Source organism: Pogoniulus pusillus, chromosome 5 (assembly GCF_015220805.1).
Source record: "Pogoniulus pusillus isolate bPogPus1 chromosome 5, bPogPus1.pri, whole genome shotgun sequence".
In the NCBI taxonomy this organism is placed as follows: Eukaryota; Metazoa; Chordata; class Aves; order Piciformes; family Lybiidae; genus Pogoniulus; species Pogoniulus pusillus.
This window is the reverse complement of record NC_087268.1, coordinates 38091382-38114432: the sequence shown is the minus strand read 5'-3', so window position 1 is coordinate 38114432 and position 23051 is coordinate 38091382. Positions and strand designations below refer to the sequence as shown.

The window sequence follows — 23051 nt, the reverse complement described above, 5'->3', positions numbered from 1 at the left end:
ATCCAGTACCAGTTCAATCGTTTGCCTCAGGGGTGGAAACACAGCTCAACCATCTGTCACTCAGTCATCCACAATGCACTGGAGAAAGGTAAAGCTCCAGAGCACATCCAGTATATCGACGACATCATTGTGTGGGGCCAAACTGCTGAGGAAGTCTTCGAGAAAGGTAACAAAATCATTGACATTCTGTTGCAAGCAGGTTTTGCCATTAAGAGAGACAAGGTCAAAGGACCTGCCAGAGAAATTCAGTTTCTGGGAGTGCGGTGGCAGGATGGTCGCCGTTACATTCCTCAGGATGTGATCAACAAAGTCTCTACCATGGCAGTTCCCACCAGTAAGAAGGACACACTTTCTTTTCTTGGTGTGGTGGGATTTTGGAGACTACACATTCCTGGTTTCAGTCAGATTGTCAAACCTCTGCATGATGTGACTCGTAAGAGAAACAATTTTGAGTGGGGACCTGAACAACAAGCAGCCTTTGATCAAATCAAACGAGAAGTAGTCCATGCAGTGGGCTTAGGACCTGTGAGATCTGGTCCAGACATTAAGAACATTCTGTACACGGCTGCCAGTGACAATGGTCCAACTTGGAGTCTCTGGCAGAGAGCTCCAAATGAGACACGTGGTCGTCCACTTGGTTTCTGGGGACGTTGTTACAGAGGTTCAGAGACAAATTATACTGCAACTGAGAAAGAGATTCTAGCAGCCTATGAGGGAGTGAAAGCAGCTTCTGAAGTGATTGGAACTGAGTCACAATTGCTTTTAGCTCCTAGACTGCCAGTTCTTAACTGGATGTTCAAAGGCAAAGGTTCATCACCACATCATGCCACAGATGCAACCTGGTCTAAATGGATGGCTTTGATAACCCAACGAGCACGAATGGGTAATCTTGATCGACCTGGTCTGGTGGAGGTGATCACCAACTGGCCGGAAGGCACAGACTGTTCCAAACCTCCAGAGGAGAAAATAACTCGTGCTGAGGAAGCTCCTCCCTATGGTGATCTCTCTGATCAGGAAAAGAACTATGCTTTGTTCACAGACAGTTCCTGTCGTCTTGTTGGGAACAAGCGAATATGGAAGTCAGCAGTTTGGAGTCCAACCAGGAGAGTTACCGAAACGAAAGATGGAGAAGGAGAATCCAGTCAGTTCGCTGAGGTAAAAGCTGTTCAACTTGCTCTTGATGTGGCTGAACGTGAGAATTGGCCTATCCTTTACCTCTACACCGACTCGTGGATGGTAGCCAATGCTCTATGGGGTTGGCTGAAGGACTGGAAGAAGAATGGTTGGCAGAGGAAAGGAAAACCTATTTGGTGTGCTGATCTATGGCAGGACATTGATGCACGGCTGGAGAGAACTCCAGTGAAGGTGCGGCACGTAGATGCACACATGCCTAAGAGCAGAGCCACTGAGGAGCATCAACACAACCAGAAGGCAGACCAAGCTGCTAAGATTGCTCAAGTTGATACCAACTCTGATCTTGACATTGACCTTGATTGGAAACACCGAGGTGAGCTGTTCTTAGCTCGGTGGGCCCATGACTCATCTGGACATCAAGGCAGAGATGGAACATACCGATGGGCTCGTGATAGGTCAATTGACTTGTCCATGGACGCTATCACCCAAGTCATCTATGACTGTGACATTTGTGCTGCTATTAAGCAGGCTAAGCGAATCAAGCCCTTATGGTATGGTGATAGATGGTCAAAGTACAAGTATGGTGAAGCCTGGCAGATTGACTACATCACTTTACCTCGATCACGTTCTGGCAAGCAGTATGTGCTAACGATGGTAGAAGCCAGTACTGGATGGATGGAAACTTATCCAGTTCCACATGCTACTGCACGTAACACTATTGTTGGTTTGGAGAGACAAATCTTGTGGAGACATGGAACTCCAGAGAGAATTGAGTCAGACAATGGTACTCATTTCAAGAACAATCTTGTGAAAAACTGGGCCAAAGAGCATGGTATTGAATGGATCTATCACATACCCTACTATGCACCAGCTTCAGGGAAGATTGAACGCTACAACGGTTTGCTGAAAACCACCCTAAAAGCCATGGGGGGTGGAACTCTAAAAAACTGGGACAAACATTTAGCACAAGCTACCTGGTTGGTAAATAGTAGAGGTTCAGTAAACAGAGCAGGACCTGCACAATCAGAATTGGTCCAAACAGTAGACGGTGATAAAGTTCCTGTTGTACGTGAAAAGAATCTGTTAGGGAAAACTGTTTGGGTATTTTCTCCTTCGGGCGAAGGGAAACCTGTCCGAGGGGTGGTTTCTGCTGAAGGTCCTGGTCATACATACTGGGTAATGCAGGAGAATGGTGAAATCCAGTGTATTCCACAAAGAAATTTAACCTTAGCTGAGAGAGTTTAAATCCAAGCTGTTAGGAGTTTTCTACTCTAGGTAACATCGGTGCCCAACACTGAGAGAATCTACAGTACGTGAGCACGAACCCAACATCATCTGGGAGTCCCTGTTCTGAGCTTTTGAATCACCTACATCTGATTGAAGTGTGAACTGAACTTGTATATATTATTTTAGTGTAAATATTGGTTTAGGTTAGATTGGATAATTCTCAGCGATACTCTGAGCGAAGTAGACAAGGGGTGGATTGTGCTAGTTTGAAGCAAGCTGGAATGTTTTGGTAGAAGAACTAGATAACGGGCAGTGAAATGAAAAACAATTGTGTCTACTTCTCTCACAGTCATGCTGAGAACTCTGGGAAGAAGAAAGACTTTTTCTCCATTTTGTTTCTCACTCTTGCTTTTGCCTTAGACCTGGTCACATCTCATTAACCCTGCTCCTACTAACCTTGCTCCCTAACCTCTTGGCTGCACCTCTCTTCTTCCTGAGAACTGGGGTAAGGTTGAGAGGGCCGGGGGAAGGTGTTGGGGTGGTTTGAGAGCCCCTCCTGGGGACTCAGGTTTCTGGGAGGGGAGTTGTGCTTTTATATTGTTTATCCTTTTGTATATTTCTGTATATAATTGTATATAACTGTAAATATTGTAAATAGCTGCTTGTAAATTCTGCTAGCTGTAAATAAATTGCTTCATCTATATTCCCAGGGTCCGTCTGAGTTAGCTGGGGCAAATTCAAAAGTGTGGGGGGGTGGGGTAACCCCCAAACCATCACAGGATTTTAAGTGAGGCTAAACAAATTGGTCTTCTGAAGTTCAAATCCAGAAGCAGTGTCCAATATGTCCAGTGACTACCTAAAAACTGAGTGGAGGACTCATCTCTGCAAAAACTAGTTTTATGTATATGTAGAAATCAAAGGACAAAGAAAATCTTGGTAGATTTAAGTCTTTAAGATCTGTGATTCATCAATGTAAAACACCTGACACTATGTAATATTTGGAGCCTGCTAAAGAAGTTACAGACTAATGGCGTGCTTTACTTGGTTAGGTTATTGTAAGATTAAATTTTATGCACATGGTTTATGAGTGTTGGATTTTGCTTTGCTTTCTAACAAACCATTATAATACAAAACCCTATATTGAACCAGGCCTTACACAGATAAAATGGTGTGATGCTTTAGGTGTTACCCGCTCCCCCCCCCCTTTGGAAATCATCCAAACTAGACTCAGCTGGCTCTGGAAATTGAATGAAGCTTATATTTACAGCTTAGCACAATATACAAGCAGATATTTGCAGTATATATACAGTTATATACAGAAATATACAAGGTAAAAGGTAATACAGAAACACAACAGCCCTCCCAGAAACCTGAGTCCCCAGGAGGGGCTCCCAACTGCCCCTTCACCTTCCCCCTACCCCTCTCAACCTTACCCCAGTCCCAAGGAAGAATGGAGGTTCAGCCAGGGGGTTAGGAAGCAAAGTGGATTAGTAAAAAAAATGGAGGGTGAGGTTAGAGAGAGATGTAGCTCAGAGCTTCCCAGCAGCAGAAGTGACTTTATGTTTTGATTCTTATTCTTGTATCTCTCAGCAAGCCTATGAGGGAAGTAGATATCACCCTTGTGATTACAGCCTGTAATCTAGTTTTTTTGCACCAAAACATTCTACCTTGCTTCAAACAAGCACAAATGGGCAGCACATGACCTGATGAAGGTCAAAGGTACATAATTTCATCACACAAAAGAAGACCACACACACCTATCCGGTTATTGCTTTTTCTCTCCCATCCTGATGTCTCCTTTAAAAACTTTCGTCATCTTTCCTTCCACAGGAATCATTTAAGTCTATTTATGAAGTACTGAAGAAAAAGCATTCCAAACCTGTTCTGCTTAGCTAGCAGTGGCCCCTGGATGGTCTCTACAGGGAGAGTGAACCTAATCATTGCCTGTTGTACTTGTTCAGTTCATGTAGCTTTATTGCTCTTGAAGGTATAGACAAGTCTTGAAGAATTTAATTGCCTTCAAGAAAACCAACTCAGGAGGATCAAACTAATGAAAAGACCAAAAGTTCATATTTACACACGTTTCTAAAGTTTGCAGCTGTGAGCTGGGATTTTATTCTGTTAGAGCATAGAACACCATGCTGAGATACAGGTAACAAACATTTCAGTTTTTGCACAAAGGCAATGCATTTTTTAAAGCAAATAACTTCTTAGGTAGAACAGAGTTACAAGGATGTGTCAGGGTTTTCCAATCTCATTTGAAATTTTATCAGTCAGCTGACTGGATCACTTTTTATTTGCAGTTACATAAGCTTTGGAATTGGGTTGTAGCTTGGGCTTGATACAGTATTGCACTTTTGATAGGTAAGGGTAGATATTAACCAGACTGACAGAGACAACCAGGTCTACTAAGCTTAACATATCTGAAAGAGAGAAAAAGCAAAGATCCTGAATTGATATTTCTAGGAAAAAGTAAACCTTAACTTCTAGGAAGGAGTAAGCTTAACATTAGAGTTACTTAGAAGTAACTTACTGCATGAAAATGTTAAGGAGCTGTTTTTCACCAAATCTCAGATCACCCAACTAGCTTTTTGGAGAAGTGTGGTTTGTTAAATGAACATCTAAAAGGTTTGTTTTACCAACTCTTATCTTTAGTCAGCTTGCTTATCAGAAATCAAGAAAAAAAAAATAACAGGCCAGAAGGGAAGCTATGTACAATGTTGACAGTTTGTAGTATATCAAGGTCCTTTTGGAATTATTTGAGTCATCAAAATCATACCACTTTCTTACCTACACCAAGTACTGTGGATGAGTGTGTCCTACCATACCATTGAAAGCTCTGCTTAAAATTTTGCCTACTATTCTTAACATCTTCAACATCTTCTTGTAAAGTTTGAAAAAACAAGCTTACAAACATTAAAGTATTGATGTTCTCTCTTTTTTTTTATGTTGCTGTTGTGTGTGTTTTTATCGATTTAATCAGAGATTAAATGAAAGCATTCTAAAACAGACTTGTGGAAAAGTAATATTCCAATAGCTTTTGTATTATTTTATGTAGGTGTATACAGTCTATAAATTGTTTCTGTGCTGTCTCTAGCACTAAAAGTTTATAAAAGACAAAATCGAAACAGTTAAATTGTTAATGCCTTTTAAAAGCTTGCCGCCTCTCACTGTGTGTAATTCGTTTTGGTTTAAGGCCATGGAAAGTGTTACTGTGGAAACTGTTACTGTGGGGCTGGTTGGCATGGAGATAAATGTGAATTCCAGTGTGACATCACCCCTTGGGAGATCAAGAAAAGATGCACATCTCCAGATGGCAAAATCTGCAGCAACAGAGGTGTGTCATTCACGCGTTCCCTCTACTCATATTTTTATAGCTTGCTTTTGTTTCACAATATCTGTTTTCTGAGGCAGGACATGGATTGTGTTTGCTGATAGTTTCTACTTTGTTCTCACTTACTTAAAATCCTGAGATACCTTTCCAAATTTATTGGTAGATACCTGTACTTAAGCATAAACTTGCACAAAACCACACTTGTTTTTTAACTAAGATGATCCAAGCTGATCTCATTTGTTTTTTTTTTCATAGTAAAACTGAGCAGGATAATTTGTTAGTGCATCTGGTTTAGCGAGATACTTACCCTTGCAAAATAAACTACTGGCAAGTTTTGGACTTCAAGTGGTTTGGTGCCAACAAGATTGTATGTCAATTCACTCTTAAAGATGACCAAGGGCCCACAATTAAATAGGGTTTATAAATCCACAAAGCTTTAAGTTTCTGGTGCAACCTGAGGGGGAAAAAAAAAAGGAATCAAAGAAGTGTTTAGTAACAATGTGGAATGCTGTAAAGCTGGTGAGATGGACTTCATAGAGTATTTCTAGATACATGAATTTTCATTTGCATAGAGTTCTGGAATTTGCATTTTACTTCCACCTAATATTGCCACGTTTGGAAAAAAATGGCACAAATTAAGGTTGTTTTTCACCAGCTACTGTCTTTGGTTGCATTGAAGAAGGAGTTAAGAAAACATGTTGTTTTTTTCCTGGCAGTAGTCCAGAATAGCTACAGTACATAAGTACAGAATATAAGTGTGAGTCTCAGATACCTCTCTTAAAACATCTCTACTTACAACACCTGCTATGGTGTGAACATTTAATTATCACAAGAACACTTGGAAAACTCCCTTCTCTTAATTATGAGGAAATGGAACTTTGGCTCAAATAGAGATATCATGGAGGATCATTTAGCCTTGGGACTCTCACAGCAAATTTTCTGTAATTCTGGAAATACTAAATACTGAAGTGGCTTCAGATCAGAGGTTACGTTTGAACTGGGAAAATAATTTCTTGTCAAAGAAAAAAAATTATTTGCATTTGAAATGATACTCTACAAGTATTTATTATAGCTTACAATGCAGTTGGAGGAAATGAGGAACAATATAGCTGATATTCTGAATAGCTACAAGCTATTCAGAGGCATGTTCATGGAATACTTCTGTGTTTTCAGCCTTTCACGTATTCATGATTTTATCCGTGTCAAAGGTGTGTGTAGGCTTTTGACTACACAAAGTTGCTTTCCAACACAGTATTTCTACATTCTTTACTCCTGTTTACCCACTTTTCTGTGTTTATACATCCAGTGATAGAGATGCAGTTCAACTTCTTTGTCTTCAGCCTTCTAAAAATTAAATATCAAGGCTAACCTTGATGTCCAGCCTCCTTCAGTACTAAAATGCATAAATTGGATCTATCTTTCCACCAGCTGCCTAGTCAAACAGTTAAAACCAGGTGTGAACCTTTAGATTCTTAAAACTTTGAAGTGGTGCTTTGCATTCAAATATCCAGGAATTCATAGAATCAACCAGGTTGGAAGAGACCTCCAAGATCATCCACTCCAACCTAGCACCCAGCCTTGTCCAATCAACTAGACCATGGCACTGAGTGCCTCATCCAGGCTTTTCTTGAACACCTCCAGGGACGGTGCCTCCACCACCTCCCTGGGCAGCCCATTCCAATGCCAATCACTCTCTCTGGGAAGAACTTCCTCCTAACATCCAGCCTATACTTCCCCTGGCACAACTTGAGACTGTGTCCCCTTGTTCTATTGCTGGTTGCCTGGGAGAAGAGGCCACCCTCTACCTGGCTACAGCGTCCCTTCAGGTAGTTGTAGACAGCAATGAGGTCCCCCCTGAGCCTCCTCTTCTCCAGGCTAAACACCCCCAGCTCCCTCAGCCTCTCCTCATAGGCTTTGTGTTCCAGGCCCTTCACCAGCTTTGTTGCCCTTCTCTGGACATGTTCCAGCACCTCAACATCTCTCTTGAATTGAGGGGCCCAGAACTGGACACAGTACTCAAGGACAGCTGATCCATGCCCACATTGAAGTTTATGGAAAGATCCTTTATGGAAGGATTAAACATTCACTAGAGGCATTTTCTCATTTCCTGGATTTCATTTTTGTTTGGTGGAAATTGCTGTATTTTTCTGCTCCCTCCTTAATATTACTGACTCATGAAAGTGTCAAAAATTGGGTACAAATTTCTTGAGGGCTGTCTTGGGAGCTGTAGCACTAAACAAGGCAGCAGGTCTTCCTGTTTGTGTAACCATCACGCACGCATGATTGTGTAGACTCTCTTTTTTCCCCAATGTGCCTCTGTCTGTAGTCTGAATCAGAGGGCAAAGGCTTTGGTGCAGTAACAGTAAGTGCAGCTGCACTTCAGGAAACAAATGGCATGCATTTGTAAGGTTAAGCTACTTCTTTATGTCCATCAATATCTAAGAAAAAGTAATGAGTGTATATCCCTGAAGCTTTTTTGGATTTGAGTAAGGAAACCATCTTCCTTTGTTCTGACTTTCCTAAGCATGTGGGATGCCCATTCTCTGTGTATGAGCAAGTTTGTGTCAAATCAGTGTCTCTGTCCAATTTCACATTTTGTTTCTTATTGTAAACAGTGGGGCCCTGAATGTGGACTTAATTAAGTTAATTAATTTAATGTATTTCTGTGCTGATGTTGTTCTTGGGTAAAGAATAATCTAGGCATTTTCAGCTGTATTAGAGTATGGATTGCATTCCAATTTAAATATTTATGCTTTAACAATCATTAATTATCTACTGTGCCCAAGCCCAAGTCATTTAAACAGCATTGATTTTTTAATTGTCATTAGTGTCAGGGCAAATTACTGTCAAAGATTTAGAATGTTCTGTGCTTTTCTGTTGATTCCCAACAAGGCTCCCAAAAAAGTAAAAGGAAAAAAAAAGACAAGAACAGAAACTCAGCTCACTTGCATTAATACCAAATAATCATAGAAGGTTTCAAAGCATACATGAGCATATGCTCATGATTAACACCTGCAGCTCCTGTGAGAGCAGAAAAATCATCAGTGTAAATTCCTATAATCAAGCTACTATTACTCTAAATTGCTCAGTTAATCTTCCATCACTGCCTGCCAGTTTTTTGTTGTTTTTCTTTTGTTGCTTTGATGGTTTAGGGTCTCTTGGTTTGGTTTAGTTTTGTTTGGTTTGTTTTTCCTTTCTCTTTCCTAGGCACATGTGTATGTGGGGAATGCACATGCCATGATGTGGACCCAACTGGTGACTGGGGAGATATTCATGGAGACACTTGTGAGTGTGATGAAAGAAACTGCAAAGCAGTGTATGATAGATATTCCGATGACTTCTGTTCAGGTAAGGAATATGTCTAAAGTGCACTTGTGTACTTTTATAACAAGAGCATCTACTTGGCCTGATATACCTGGCATTTTAGGGGGCAGACTTTTTACATTAAAAGCTATAGATCTGTGATAAAAGAAAGAAAGAAAGGAGAAAAAAAAGGTTTTCAGTTCTAAGACTTTCTTTAAACATATTTTTTGGTATGGTTTATAACATAAGTCTGTAAATTCTGAATTACTTTTCAGCTTCCATCTCTCTTCTAATACTCCTGTCTTCAGTGTTGTCATGGTTTGAGGGTTTCCAGGTTATCCCAGGCTTTCCAAAACCACTACAAAGACCAAGATCTGTCCCAGGGGACGAACTAGTCACCCCAGATATTATGTTAGTCAGTCCCATAATTCTGCAAATACTTTAAAAGTACGCAGCAAGGTCAATTAGTTCTCTTTTCTCCCTGCCTTTCCAACTCTCCAGAGGGATCCTTGTTTGGGTAACTAAGTAAATATGTGAGGATACCTGTGGTGGGCCGTGGACAACAGTGAATCTGGCCTGTCAAGGACCTAATTGGGAGACAATGGGAGATGGGAGAAAATGACCACAGGAGTGTTTTGGTGGTTTTGGTTTGCCTGGGGGGAAGGTTTTGGGGGGGATTCTTATGTATCCTGTATCTATATTAGGTGTTAAGGATTCATGTATGCCATACTTTTTCCTGAGCATTTTTAAATGCAGCCTTTCTGTATTCTTCCCCATATCAGCAAGAGCCTTACTATTTTGCTGCCCTTCTTTCCTTAGATAAACAGTAAAGTGAAATAATCTCAGTCTGTTGCACTCTTAAACATAAATCCTATGACAAGTGTATACGGGCAGAAATTGAAGAATAGGTGGAATTTTAAAACATATGATCCCCTTCCTTGGGGAAACTAAAATTTATTAGATCACATTTTGTTATTTCACTATATACAGCAGATAGAGGACAAAAGAGAAGAAATTCAGAGGAATATGAATTAATGGGTCTGTGAAAAATGCTACTCTAAGAATACCAATTGACCTGAGAAGAAGTAAAGCATCAATTCATGGAAAATATGACTGTATAGTCTCACTACACATCACTGACCGTACATCTTAAAGACATTCACATGTTTTTCTTCTCCCTGTACTTCAGAGCATTATAGTCAAATTAGTTGACATCCATACAGCCATCCAAATCATTCTCATCTAATTGATGAATCATAGAATCCTAGAATCAACCAGTTTGGAAGAGACCTCCAAGATCATCCAGTCCAACCTAGCACCCAGCCCTATCCAGTCAACTAGACCATGGCACTAAGTGCCTCAGCCAGGCTTTTCTTGAAGACCTCCAGGGACAGTGCCTCCACCACCTCCCTGGGCAGCCCATTCCTTTCATACAGTCTCCTATACAGATAGAGATGTTAATACTGGACAAGAGAGGACTTTGATCCGTTTCCATACACAGCATTCAATTTGTACACACGGGAGCTTTGCAAAATCAGATGAGGGTGATTTCAAAGGGACTTGACAGATTTCAGGTTGTCAGCTGTAATGTGTCCTGTAGAAATCTGATCTGGCCTAATAAATAGGGAGAATGCAATCACATCAATGAAAATAATGATGTGGTAAGTTCTCTTCTTGTTACTAGAATGAGACATCCCTCATAGAGAGATAACAAGAGTTGTCTGTAATAGGGAGAGAAGGCTGAAAGAAATACGATACATAACATTCTTAGCTCCTCTTTTGCCTGTTATAAAGGTGAAAAGATTTATCAACAATGGTAGTTTTGTGTTTTAATAAATAATGGTGATTCACAGGCTCATAAAATGAGGGGGGAGAGAATAATTTCTAGAAGCCTTCAATGAATTAATTTATTACTGTTTCAGCCACCTACAAATGTTATATATGTTTATTTAATTAATGAGCTAGAAGGATGTAGAAATGCAGCCATGAGAGCTGCAGGAGGATTGACTTCAGGATGTTGTAAATGTTTTAATATATTGTTGCATTGCTGAGTATTTTGTGGCATTCAGCCTTATGAAAATGTCAGCATCAGCTAAGGAATACAAATCTGAAAATCAACATGGTAAGTGTGTTCTGTATTTAAGGGCAAACAAAAGACTTTCAAATCTAATTTGATTAAAGAAAGTCAGTAGCATCTACAGCTAAACTGCATCACTGAAACAAGATTTGATCTCATTTCTGGGCATTGCTGCTATTGCTGCTGCTGCTGCCCAGAGTGGTGCAGGTGGTAAGGAGGAATTGGGGGAATGATATTGCTGATTGACATTGGATTAAAGACTGGACTGGTACAGTGCTATTTATTGCATGGACTAAACTGTAAATGAGCAAAGTCATGCATCTTGCTTGACATAACTATAACTCCCACTGAAGTATTGGCAAAAGTATTAGTACTACTTAGCCTTTCCCTTTCCTTTATGGTTCACAAAACCCTGATTTAGCCTTAGCTGGCCATTCAAATGTGAATTCCTCAGTCTGTGCCCAAAAAAAAAGTCATAGGTGTGTAAGGTGTGTAAACAATCTCATAGTCCTGGTGTTTAGTTCTGGTTCAGAAATGGACAAAATGCATAAGTATTCATTTTGACTAATTGTGGTAGACAGAATCTGCAATTAAATAAAAGGTTTGCTATCAGAATTTTAATTAGACCTCTTTCTAATGTCAGCTAAATTTACTAAGCATGCATGTGTTATGTGTGTCTGCAAAATATCTTACCATCTTTCTCACAATTATTTGTAAATTCATTTAGGATTAATCCAAGAGGGATTATCTAGATTAGGGAAAATAAATCAGATCACTTTAAACCTATATCAAATGAAGCAAAAATTTTCCTGTCTTGTTCTACTCACCTAATAGGCAGGAAATCACATCCAAGTAGCAGATTGAAATGATAGCAAATCATGTTTACATGTAAAGATTTTATACTGTAACTGAATGAAATGTTTATTTCATAAACTACAAATGACAGGAATTGACAGCCCTGCTGTGAGGATTTAACATCCCATAACATCAGCTCCCTCTAGAAGCTTCATGTGGCTCAGGGTGTCTGTCAATTTGCAGTACCTCATACTGGCAACTGGGTGTCTTCTTTTAACATCTGATGTGCTGTGTTCAGTATGTTTCCAAGTGATTTTTCTCTCAGAAGTGCTTGCAACATTAAAGGGATTCTACTCCTTTAAAGAGAGAATATCTTTCATGATTTGACATGGGGAGAAAAAAGGGTTCCATTAGAAATTTCCTCCATTCACATAGCTGATTAGCTCCTTTGCTGTGGCTATAGCAAAGAAATCATTGTATGAAAGAGCATCATCCTCTCATAGCTATTTATCTGTATCAGGGAACATCTGTCCAATTTGCAACCTGTTAGCAAGTACACATGAAAGCAAAGGACAGAACAACAGAGTAGTTTGGATTGGCAGGGACCTTAAAGATGACCTTGTTCCAACCCTCTGACACGAGCAAATACGCCTTCCATTGGATCAGGTTGCTTAAGGTCCCATCTGTCTTGGTTTGAGCTGAACCAACTCTGGATGAAGGAGAGAATGTAAATAAAAATGCTCATACAGAATTGGAATTGAAATAGAAATACTATTTACTAAAGTAAACAAAACACAAAAAATAACAAGGTAAAAGTGTGTGTGTGTGTATATATATACATATATATATATACACGTTCAGAATTGACCCTTGTTGTGAAGGGGTTTTATTTGGGTTTCAGGGGATTGAATATGAGGCCAAATTTAAAAGGGTTTTAAATAATTTAATATTATATACAAAGAGAACACCCCCCCCCCCCCCAACTTATATACAGTTAACCTACACAAGTCCTTTGTATGCGGCTGTGAAATTACTTTACAGAATGTCTATTTACAGCAGGAATCAGGAATTTGGTAGAGGTTTGGAAAGGATTTGGATAGTCTTGTGGCATGAAAGTGCCACTGGTAAAGTCACTGAAAGTTTATGCTGCTCAAATCGAGATTGCTCAGTTACTCACTAGTTAGAGTCACAGTCTCGGTGGCCCCAAATATGTGTAGCACAGCCACGGTACTGACCCTCGTGGGTCTGAATAGTTCAGTTCAGGTGTCACTGGGATGCGCTGTCTGAGGAGGCTCCACGGGCACAATTGAGCTGGGGTGGCAGCTGGCCAGGAGTGCCTTGGTCAGTTGTTCCCTGGGCTGGTGCAAAGTGCCCTGGGCTGGAATCATGCAGCAGCAGTGGCCCCAGAGGCGACAAAGATGCTGGGAGTGGTGGGTGGAGGAGGGTGGCAGGAACACTGAATTGCCCTTTTTGTGAGATGTGAGCCGAGATTGATGGTCCTTTGGCCACAATGCTGTCCAGTAAGGGTCTGGCAGCAGGCCAAAACATGCCAAATAAGGTGAAATCCAAAGACCCGACACCCCCAAATATGGAGGGGGCTCAGGTGAGCCCACACCCCACGTGTGAGCTTACACAACCTGCTTACCTCAACCTTGCAAGCAGGACAGGCCAGACTTGAAGGCACCAGGCTTGTTGTGCTTCTTTGTCCACTTGATTTGTTTTCCCCTGGTTTAGATAGAAAACACCTTTCCAGGGGAAAACATGTCCAGGCTCAGGTCCAGCCAGCATGGGTTTAGGAAGGGCAGATCCTGCCTCTCCAACCTGATCTGCTTCTATGATCAGGTGACCCGCTTGGTGGATGTGGGGAGGCCTGTGGATGTGGTCTATCTGGACTTCAGCAAGGCCTTTGACACTGTCCCCCACAGCAAACTGCTGGCTAAGCTATCAGCCCATGGCTTGGATGGCAACACTCTGTGCTGGGTTAGGAACTGGCTGGAGGGCCGGACCCAGAGAGTGGTGGTGAATGGTGCCACATCCAGCTGGCAGCTGTCACTAGTGGTGTCCCTCAGGGATCAGTGCTGGGCCCCATCCTCTTTAACATCTTCATAGATGATCTGGATGAGGGCATGGAGTCAGTCATCAGCAAGTTTGCAGATGACACTAAGCTCGGGGCAGATGTGGCTGGGTTGGAGGGCAGAAGGGCTCTGCAGCGGGACCTTGACCGCCTGGACAGATGGGCAGAGTCCAAGGGGATGGCTTCAATAGCTCCAAGTGCAGGGTGCTGCACTTTGGCCACAACAACCCCATGCAGAGCTACAGGCTGGGGTCGGAGTGGCTGGAGAGCAGCCAGACAGAGAGGGATCTGGGGGTGCTGATTGATACCCGCCTGAACATGAGCCAGCAGTGTGCCCAGGTGGCCAAGAGAGCCAGTGGCATCCTGGCCTGCATCAGGAATGGTGTGGCCAGCAGGAGCAGGGAGGTCATTCTGCCCCTGTACTCTGCACTGGTTAGACCTCACCTTGAGTACTGTGTTCAGTTCTGGGCCCCCCAGTTTAGGAGGGACATTGAGATGCTTGAGCGTGTCCAGAGAAGGGCGACGAGGCTGGGGAGAGGCCTTGAGCACAGCCCTACGAGGAGAGGCTGAGGGAGCTGGGATTGGTTAGCCTGGAGAAGAGGAGGCTCAGGGGTGACCTTATTGCTGTCTACAACTACCTGAGGGGTGGTTGTGGCCAGGAGGAGGTTGCTCTCTTCTCTCAGGTGGCCAGCACCAGAACGAGAGGACACAGCCTCAGGCTGCACCAGGGGAGATTTAGGCTGGAGGTGAGGAGAAAGTTCTTCACTGAGAGAGTCATTGGACACTGGAATGGGTTGCCCGGGGAGGTGGTGGAGTCGCCGTCCCTGGGGCTGTTCAAGGCAAGGTTGGATGTGGCACTTGGTGCCATGGTCTAGCCTTGGGCACTGTGGTAAAGGGTTGGACTTGATGATCTGTGAGGTCTCTTCCAACCTTGGTGATACTGTGATATTTGGGCCTATGTGGCCCTCCACCACAACCCTGCCCTAGCCCCCCGACTGAGCCCCAGACTAGGTCTTTACCAGGCCCAGGATAGGCTTCAATGAGGACTCAGCCTCTGCTGGGCCTCAGCTAGGCCTCAGTGATGCAGCAAAACCTACCCCGAGCCAGCCAAGCCTCTCCCACACTGCATTCCATGCATCTGCAGAGAGAGAATGTGAGAGAGCCACGAGAGGGATGGATGGATGGATGGATGTTCCCTATACAGGTAGATGCAGGAGAAGGGAATAGAATAACAAATTACAATGTCCTGTGCCCTCCCTTGGAGGAATTCTATATCTATGGTTGTGCAATTAATCCTTAACCTATGTGATGGTTTGGGTGTTCCCCACCCCCCCACACTTTAGAAATCACCCAGACTAGGCTCAGTTGGCTCTGGGAATATAAATGAAGCTATTTATTTACAGCTAGCACAATATGCAAGCAGATATTTACAGTATATACAGTTGTAGACAGAAATACACAAGGTAAAAGTAATACAGAAACACAACTCCCCTCCCAGAGACCTGAGTCCCCAGGAGAGGCTCTCAACCACCCCTGCACCTTCCCCCTGCCCCTCTCAATCTTACCCCAGTCCCAAGGAAGAATGGAGGTTCAGCCAGGGGGTTAAGAAGCAAAGGTGAGTGGAAGGTGAGGTTAGGGAGCTGCAGCTCAGTCAGAGCCCAAGGCAGAGTGAGCTAAAATGGTGAGAGTGTTATCTAATGTTTTCCTTTCTTCTTCAGCAAGACTCTGAGGGGAGTAGACATCACCATTGTTTTCCTTTCACAGCCTATGATCTAGTTCTTCTCACCAAAACATTCTACCCTGCTTCAAACTAGCACAGCCTGAAACACTCTTCAACCTGGTCTTCAACACTCTCAGGGAGGTGGCATCCACAGCCTGTCTGGGCATCCTATTTCAGTGCCTGACCACTCTCACAGTATGAATTTCTTCATAATATCTAATCCAAAGCTACCCTCTAAACAAGAGGAAGCCTTTAATGTTTTTCAGAAGCAGTAAGTAACTAATAGAAAGCAAAGTTCTTGTGGAATTGGTGACCTGTATTGTGGGAAGTGCTTTGATAATTCGTACAGTGCTTGCTTCCTCACGTTTTCTTGTTCTGACTGATAAATGTATATCTTTTGGAAATAAAAGCCACTCTTAAAATGCAGGTATGATTAGAAAGAGATATAAAATCCAAGTTGCTGTGGTTTTCAAGAAGAATATGGATAGGCAAGCTCTTTCAATGGGAGCAAGTGCAGGGTCCTGCACCTGGGATGGAACAATCCCCACTATTAGTACAGGCTGGGGGATGAGGTGTTAGAGAGCAGCCCCATGGAAAGGGACTTGGGGGTGCTGGCAGACAGGAAGCTGGACATGAACAGACAGTGTGTGCTTGCAGCCTAGAAGGCAAATCATATCCTGGGCTGCATCAAAGGCAGCATTGCCAGCAGATCCGGAGAGGTGATTCTGCCACTTTATTCTGCTCTGCTGAGACCTCACCTGGAGTACTGCATCCAGTTCTGGAACCATCATCATAGGAAGGACATGGATCTGATGGAGTGATTGCAGAGGAGGGCCACCAAAATGATTAGAGTGTTGGAGCACCTCTGCTATGAGGACAGGCTGAGGGAGCTGGGAGTGTTTAGCCTGGAGAGGAGGAGGCTCTGGGAAGACCTAATAGTGGCCTTACAGTACCTGCAAGGGGCCTACAGAAAGGATGGAGAGAAGCTGTTTACAAAGGCTTGCAGTGACAGAACAAGGGGCAATGGGTTCAAGCTTGAGAAGAGCAGATTTAGTTTAGATGTTGGGAATGATTTCTTTACTATGAGGGTGGCAGAGCATTGGAAGAGATTGCCCAGGAAAGTGGTAGAGGCCTGTTCCCTGGAGGCATTCAAGGTGAGGCTTGCTGGGACTCTGGGTGACCTGGTCTAGTGGGGATGTCCCTGCTGACTGCAAGGGAGCCAGACTAGATGACGCTGGAGGTCCCTTCCAGTCCAGACCGTTCTATGATTCTGATTCTGTGAGAACAATTCTTTGAAATCCTGCATCCAACAAATGACAACTGTGTGAAAATTGTGAAAGAACTAATCTACTGTCAGAGCTCAGGATGTAAAGTATTTGATTTTGTGGCAAGGAATATGTTTGGTGATGCTCAAGCTTTCCTCAACTGGTGCAAGTAATATTTTGCATTGCCGTATTTCTATTGACAAAGATTAGTTTCACCAGAATCACCATTAGGCTCCTGGTGAAGGGAGATGGGCAATTATCTGTTTTTCTTCCAGGTCTGATGTTTTAGTATTCATATAGAGGAAACAGATAAATTCTCAGGAGGAATTTACCCCTAACTTCTTGACTGCTACATTTTTCTATAGAAAATGTCCAGAAAAAATTCTATGAAATTCAGCTTTTCCTTACCCCAACTTACGCAGTGAGAGTTGTGTTTATAATGCTGTGTTTAGATGTGGTCAGGAAGAGTCAGGTTAGCTAATGAGATAAAAAACCCACATACAGTTGCCCTGTTGAAAGGCACTGATTTGAGACTTGTAATTTATGTGATGTTGCTTGTCCCTAGTGGATCACGTTTATTGTAAGTAGATAGAAGATGGTATTGATAAATACACTGCAAAATGGTAGAGAAAAGAACAAGGTAAAGGTAAGTGAAATATTGTCTTTTGATGGTCCAACTTTTCCATTTTGTGGTGAAATTTATATTTGTAATCTCTGTTCCACAATTTTTTTTGAGGAGCATGTGCCAAGTGGCAAAACATCCCTTAAGGGAAGAAAAAAAAAAGTCTCAAATGGAATAATAGACAAATCTTATTTAAAAAAATAAAAGCAGATATAGTGAATCTGTTATTTAATGAGAACATGACTTTCATAAAGTTCGTCTAACATGGAGTTTTAGTACCTGCCATCAGTATGGAAGCTAATTGTTAATTATATTCATTGTAAAGGTCACGGACAGTGCAATTGTGGAAAGTGTGACTGCAAAGAAGGATGGACCGGGAAGAAGTGTGAACATCCACGTTCTTGTCCACTGTCAGTTGAAGAAAGTGCTAAGAAATGTCAAGGAAATTCTAATTTACCTTGCTCTGGAAGAGGTAAATCCATTTCTGGAAATTTCTTCATGCCCTTAAAATGTACTTCCATTGAAAGCATTTTCACAGATGTCCAGCATTACTTATACTGGAAAATGTGGTTTCTTGGCTTACTGTGCATGAAAAATACCTGCATAACTTGTAATGAGAAGGGAGAAAAATAATACAGAGGAGAACTATTTTTCCTGTATCAACTGCTGTGCATTTTTACTTTACATACCAGCTTTGAAGATTGCTGCAGTTAAGTATTTACTGAATATACATTTTAAAAAGTGAAAAGTAAATATCAGACAATTTTTTTGCCTGAACAGGTCATTGAAGTTGTTATGAATTCTGCTCACTTACATATATTCTGGGAAAGGTCTAAAACTGTGTGGTGGTTTGGGTGTTCCCTGCCCCCCCGCACTTTAGAAGGTACCCAAACTAGACTCAGCCGGCTCTGGGAATATAAATGAAGCTATTTATTTACAGCTAGCACAATATACAAGCAGATATTTACAGTATATACAGTTGTAGACAGAAATAGACAAGGTAAAAAGTAATACAAAAACACAACAGCCCTCCCAGAAACCTGAGTCCCCAGGAGGGGCTCTCAACCACCCCTGCACCTTCCCCCTGCCCCTCTCAACCTTACCCCAGTCCTAAGGAAGAAAAGAGGTCCAGCCAAGAGGTTAAGAAGCAAGGTTAGTGGCAGGCGAGGTTAGGGAGATGCAGCTCAGCCAGAGCCCAGCCAGAAAATGAAGACAAAAATGGTGAGAGTGTTATCTAATGTTTTCCCTTCTTGTTCCCATACCTCTCAGTGAGACTGTGAGGAGAGTAGACATAACCATTGTTTTCCTTTTCACAGCCAATTATCTACTTTTTCTCACCAAAACATTCTAGCCTGCTTCAAACTAGCACAAACTGCTCTTGAATTATTGCATTTGACCCTAAATATAATTTGATTTGCAATTTCTTCTTCCACTAATACTATCTAAGACAGTCAAAAATTACAGGATGTCCACCCAAGTCAGCACTGTGATAATTGTATTTTTTCTCAGCAGCTCATAACTTACTAAATTTAGCATCAAGTTTACCTGAAAGAATGTTAAGAAATATATATTGACAAATTGTTGCCTGCTTTTTTTCCTTGATTAAGCTACAACTCTTCATTGAACTACATCTCTCTTCTTGCAAAATAAAATCTCAAAGAAGTATTTGGTTACAAGTTAGGTGAAACATGGGCATCTGTAGAGAACTGACTGCAGTCTTCATGATTGCAAGAATTACAATTCAAAGAGAAGAGTATTGATATTTGATTATATATATACACATATATAAATACTGGCTCTCTTCCTGTGCTAAATGGATGCTGAATGTCCTTTCTCTCAACTGCTTCACTAGGAGTTGAGTGTATTGAGCACCAGTTCTATGATTTAATTTCCTTCCACACTGAGAGTGAAGTGACAGAGAAAAGAATGACAGTCATAAACCCAAACTTAATTTGAATAAAGATACAGTTCTAAATTATGGAACATATTGTTCTATTTGTATTTTAAATTTTGGGAAAAAAATTAGGTGTAGTGAGAAGAGTGAGTTTAAAGATTTCAATCTCAATGGCAATAATTCTATTATCTCAGTCTTCTGAAAAAAAAACAAACCTGAGTATTAATGAATCATAGAATCTAGCAGGTTGGAAGAGACCTCCAAGATCATCCACTCCAACCTAGCATCCAGCCCTAGCCAATCAACTAGACCATGGCACTAAATGCCTCATCCAGGCTTTTCTTGAAGACCTCAAAGGGTGGTGCCTCCACCACCTCCCTGGGCAGCCCATTCCAATGCCAATCACTCTCTCTGGGAAGAACTTCCTCCTAACATCCAGCCTATACTTTCCTCTGGCACAACTTGAGACTGTGTCCCCTTGTTCTCCTGCTGGTTGCCTGGGAGAAGAGACTAACCCCCAGTGCTGGCAATGTTCCCCTGTTGAAGTGCTAGCAGTGAAATAAGTCCCTTTGGAATGAATTAATATGACTGAATGATTTTTTTGCTGAACATTTTCAAATACATTGAAAGCAGTATCTATTGGAGCAGAGGGATTCACCGATAGTGACTTTCACTTCCTTAGAACACCAAACAAGAAGATTTTACAAAGCTTTGTGAAGAGTGCAAGAGGCACAGTTGTAGAGCTAGGACAGGGTACAGTAAACAGCTGCTGTAACAAAAGAAGAGACTCCACTTTCAGTGCTTGAGAAAAACATTCCCATGAAAGCTGCCATTTTAAAATAGAAAATGGTGCATTGTTTAAATTCTATGAACAATTTTGTTTAGGAAATTGGGAGGGGGGAAAAAAAAGAAAACTTTTTTTAGTCTAATCATCTGTAATTTACTGGGTAGTGTATCTTTTTACAGATTCACAGATTACTTTGGGCTGAAAGGGACCCTAAATTAGTTGGGGCAATTAATGAGGTAGGAATTATAAGATATGTAGTTATTTTTATCCACAAACTATATATGAACTAGTTAGATTTGGGTTCTAATTCATCCAGGAAAATCTTCACAAGGATGCTTATAGGCAATTTAGTCATTTAGGAGAATCAGAAAATTAGAAAAGCTTTAGCCACAAAATAACTTTGCCCCACTTATAAATGAAAGGCAGCCCAGAGTCCTAGGGAATATCTGTTCTACTCATGGAGGTGGAGTAGGAATTTCGAGATGGACTCTTGGCTCCTTTGCAGCAGTGTCTTTTGTGGCAGTGTCTGGACCTCCAAATTATAATCCAGCAGTGGATCAACATTGGGCAGAGTCCAATGCATGTAAGCCTGCCAAAGTCCAAAGTGACTGTAGGTATAGCTTCCATGAGGCAAAGATAGTGGAGCAACTCAGGGAAAAGCTGGGCTGCTCAGCAGTGTTCCCATGAATGGCGGCGGTTTATGGCAGAGGCAGGTCCCTCCAGCAGGAAGTCAGGATGCGGTGGTCCTAAAGCAGGGATGGCACTCTTTCTCATCACCCTTCTTTCAGATGCTCCTCAAGATCCCCCTCAAGGTCCAACTAGATAATGTGTCCAGCTGCCATATAATATATATGCTGGGGCAATTTGCTCTTCCCTGTTCAAGCCCCTGGGGGTGGGGTAGAAACTTCACGTCTACTTTCCCCATTCCAAACCTCCAGAGCCAGAGGAGGCAGGGAGGAAAACAGTTTCAAGCCCCATTCAAACCTCTGGTGGGGCAGGGACTTTGGAGTGCCCTGCCATAACCTTCAAATACCATTTTGTCTAACTCTCCTGCAGTGAACAGGGACACCTACAATTAGATCAGGCTGCCCAAAGCCTTGCACTCCTGTATTCCCCTTTTATTCCATCATATTTTGGGTATAATAAAAAAAAAGTGAGAATGTTCATAGACTACAGATGTAGGTGACAGGTCCTATGAAAAATTGCCATTGGGCTTACACAGTTAAATAATTTGGTCCCACTTTAAAATCTACTATTTCTTGTTCTATGTTGTCACTGGTGAAAGTGTTACACAAGCAAATCAAAGAAAGATTTCTAGCTAAACACAACCTTTCCCAAGTCTTCTGGGACTGGAAAGGTGTACAGGGTTAACACTCCAGGGGGAGTAACCTTGAACCTGACCCTAGGTGGTCTTGACCCCTCCCCAGGGGTGGGTCTGAACACCACCAGGTGATTCATGGTTAGCCCACTCCCCTTCCTGTCTAAACATCCATAAAAGCAGGAGGACTTGGTGTTTTTCTCTCTCTCCATGCTTCCTGCCTCCCTGCTTACCAGCATCACCATCCTGTTCCCCTGTTTTACCACGTGGCCATCACCCATGAGGCAGACAAAGCCACTACCATCAAAATCAGGTTGTATTTCACATTTTGTATTTGTTTTCCCCTCCCTGTACCTTTGTAACTTCCCTACCTCAGATACCCTTTTAATTTATTGTTAAACTGCTTTTCTTTTAAACTTCCAAATCAGAGTGAGATTGTTTATTTGTGTGTGCTTACCTTCTCCTCTCTCTACATCTAATCCCTTTCTTTCAGGAAAGAAGGGGGAAGAGGGAAGGGCACTCTATAAAATTTTTATTTGTTCTATCAAATATTTTTTGAGTCTCTGGGAATTTAAATTAGAACCAAGACAATTAATTTGCAGGAAGTCCCCCTGCTTTTATGGATCTTTAGACAGGAAGGGGGATTGGGCTAACTATGAATCACCTGGTGGCATTCAGACCACCCTTGGGGAGGGATCAAGACCACCTAGGGTCAGATTCAAGGTTAGTCCCCCTGGAGTGTAAACCCTGTACAAAAGGACATTGACTTCTAACATGATCCCCCATTTCTCTGAAGTTCATAGGGAGGGTTTTGTAAGAAGGAAGATTTTTCCAAAGCAAATGGGTGTATTGCCTTTTCCCATTGGAACATAGTTTGATAGCATCATTGTACTATTTTCTACTGCACTTCTGGAGTTGAGTACTTAGTTGTGCACCTGCATCTTCAGATTGTCCATTCTGCATTCTGTTCCATGCATTAACTGCTTTGACCTCCCACTAAATAAGGTTGTTGTGACTTTGTCTTGCATTTTGTTTCCTTGAAGAATATTTTCTGTTCATCTGTAACTTCTGTTTCTATATTGCTCTACAATGGTTGTAGTAGCTAATATACTCTTTTGCAGTCACTTTTATGGTCCTGGATAAAGACATTGAAGGACAAAGCATGTTTAAGTTTTTTAATGCCATGTAGATTGCCAAAATATGTAGAGAGAAGAAGGTGGACCCATTCTATTTCATAGTCTGTTTCTGTAGTCTCTGTCTAAATGCTGACACATACTTAGATTTTCAGCTGGAGGAGTCTGAAGCTTCAGTTGTGACATTCTCTCCCCAAGATTAACAAAACTTCTACTTCCTTCAAAGCTTTGGCTTTTTAGCTTTTGTGCATTTTGCAAAACCAGTAATAGTTTCACAGTGAAGGTCTATCCCTTTTAAGAACATACTATAAAACAAGACCAGTGTCAGAAACAAAGGAAAAGAGGCACCAAAAGAATCCTTGGGTAAG

At 41.9% G+C, this 23051-nt stretch overlaps 1 protein-coding gene across 4 annotated transcripts in view; it reads left to right on the top strand.

Annotated features, from left to right (window-relative positions):
- The window catches only part of ITGBL1 (integrin subunit beta like 1), a 204892-nt gene that overhangs the window by 105404 nt on the left and 76437 nt on the right, over positions 1 to 23051 (top strand). For all 4 annotated transcript variants that reach the window (XM_064143804.1, XM_064143803.1, XM_064143802.1 and 1 more), the window contains exons 4-6: positions 5558 to 5698; positions 8903 to 9043; positions 17877 to 18023. In XM_064143804.1, the coding sequence (XP_063999874.1) occupies positions 5558 to 5698; positions 8903 to 9043; positions 17877 to 18023 (429 nt within the window). The remainder of the gene's footprint in view (positions 1 to 5557; positions 5699 to 8902; positions 9044 to 17876; positions 18024 to 23051) is intronic.